A 763-nucleotide genomic window follows, 5' to 3' on the forward strand; every position below is an offset into this window, starting at 1 on the left:
GCTCAGGCTCGGGGACCCAGGGGGCCTTCGGTTAATAACTTAGAAACCCTGACCCTCGAGGTTGGAACTTGACTCTAGTTTGGGAAACCACCCATGTTCCAGAGAGGGGTAGCAGCTGGCCCCAGAGAGGAGAGGACTATGTTTTCAAGGTCATCGAGGTAACTGACTGTAGGGCTAGACTCCCGGCTCCGGTTCCGCGTTGGGCTTGGCGCAGCCCCGCCTGAGCCGCAGGCACCGCGGCCTGACCCACCAACCCCGGAAGAAAGCGGATAAATCCCGCTTCCCGCCCCCAGAACCTTCGGTCTCGGAACGCGGCCGCTTTGGGAGCAGGGGCCACGCCGGGCCTTTTCCCCCCGCGCGCCCCTTTTCACCTTCCCCATTGGCTTATTCCAGGAAGGGCGCCGTCTGAGGGCCCCGTGGTCACCTTGTCCTCCGCGCGCTCCCCGGCGGAAGAGACCTGCGCAGGCGCGTGACGGGAGCCTTCGGGGCCCGCGCTTTACGACACTTGTGCAGCAGCGGCCGCTGGAATCCGGCACTCCTTCGCGACGATTCGGCCGGGTGCCGCTGGTGGCTGTTGCCAGGGTGGGGGTCGCTTTGCGGCATGGCGATGGCGGAGGGCGAGCGGGCTGAGTGTCCTGACCCCCCCCAAGACGAACCCCCGGCTGATGGCGCACTGAAGCGGGCAGAGGAGCTCAAGACGCAGGCCAACGACTACTTCAAAGGTGCGCCCGCTCTGGAGGTGGTGGAGGAGGGTGGTGGAGAG

The 763-nt window shown here is 65.8% G+C and overlaps 1 protein-coding gene across 2 annotated transcripts in view; it reads left to right on the forward strand.

Moving 5' to 3' along the window:
• The first annotated feature begins 487 nt into the window (after positions 1 to 487).
• LOC102243677 (serine/threonine-protein phosphatase 5) overlaps positions 488 to 763 on the forward strand; it is a 22884-nt gene continuing 22608 nt past the window's right edge. Inside the window, exon 1 of one of the 2 annotated variants that reach the window (XM_014547976.1) lies at positions 488 to 722. In XM_014547976.1, coding sequence (XP_014403462.1) covers positions 602 to 722 — 121 coding nt within the window. In that variant the 5' untranslated portion in view covers positions 488 to 601. The remainder of the gene's footprint in view (positions 723 to 763) is intronic. The other variant, XM_005857827.2, reaches the window with a different exon arrangement.

This window comes from Myotis brandtii, unplaced genomic scaffold, assembly GCF_000412655.1.
Source record: "Myotis brandtii unplaced genomic scaffold, ASM41265v1 scaffold114, whole genome shotgun sequence".
Lineage (NCBI taxonomy): Eukaryota > Metazoa > Chordata > Mammalia > Chiroptera > Vespertilionidae > Myotis > Myotis brandtii.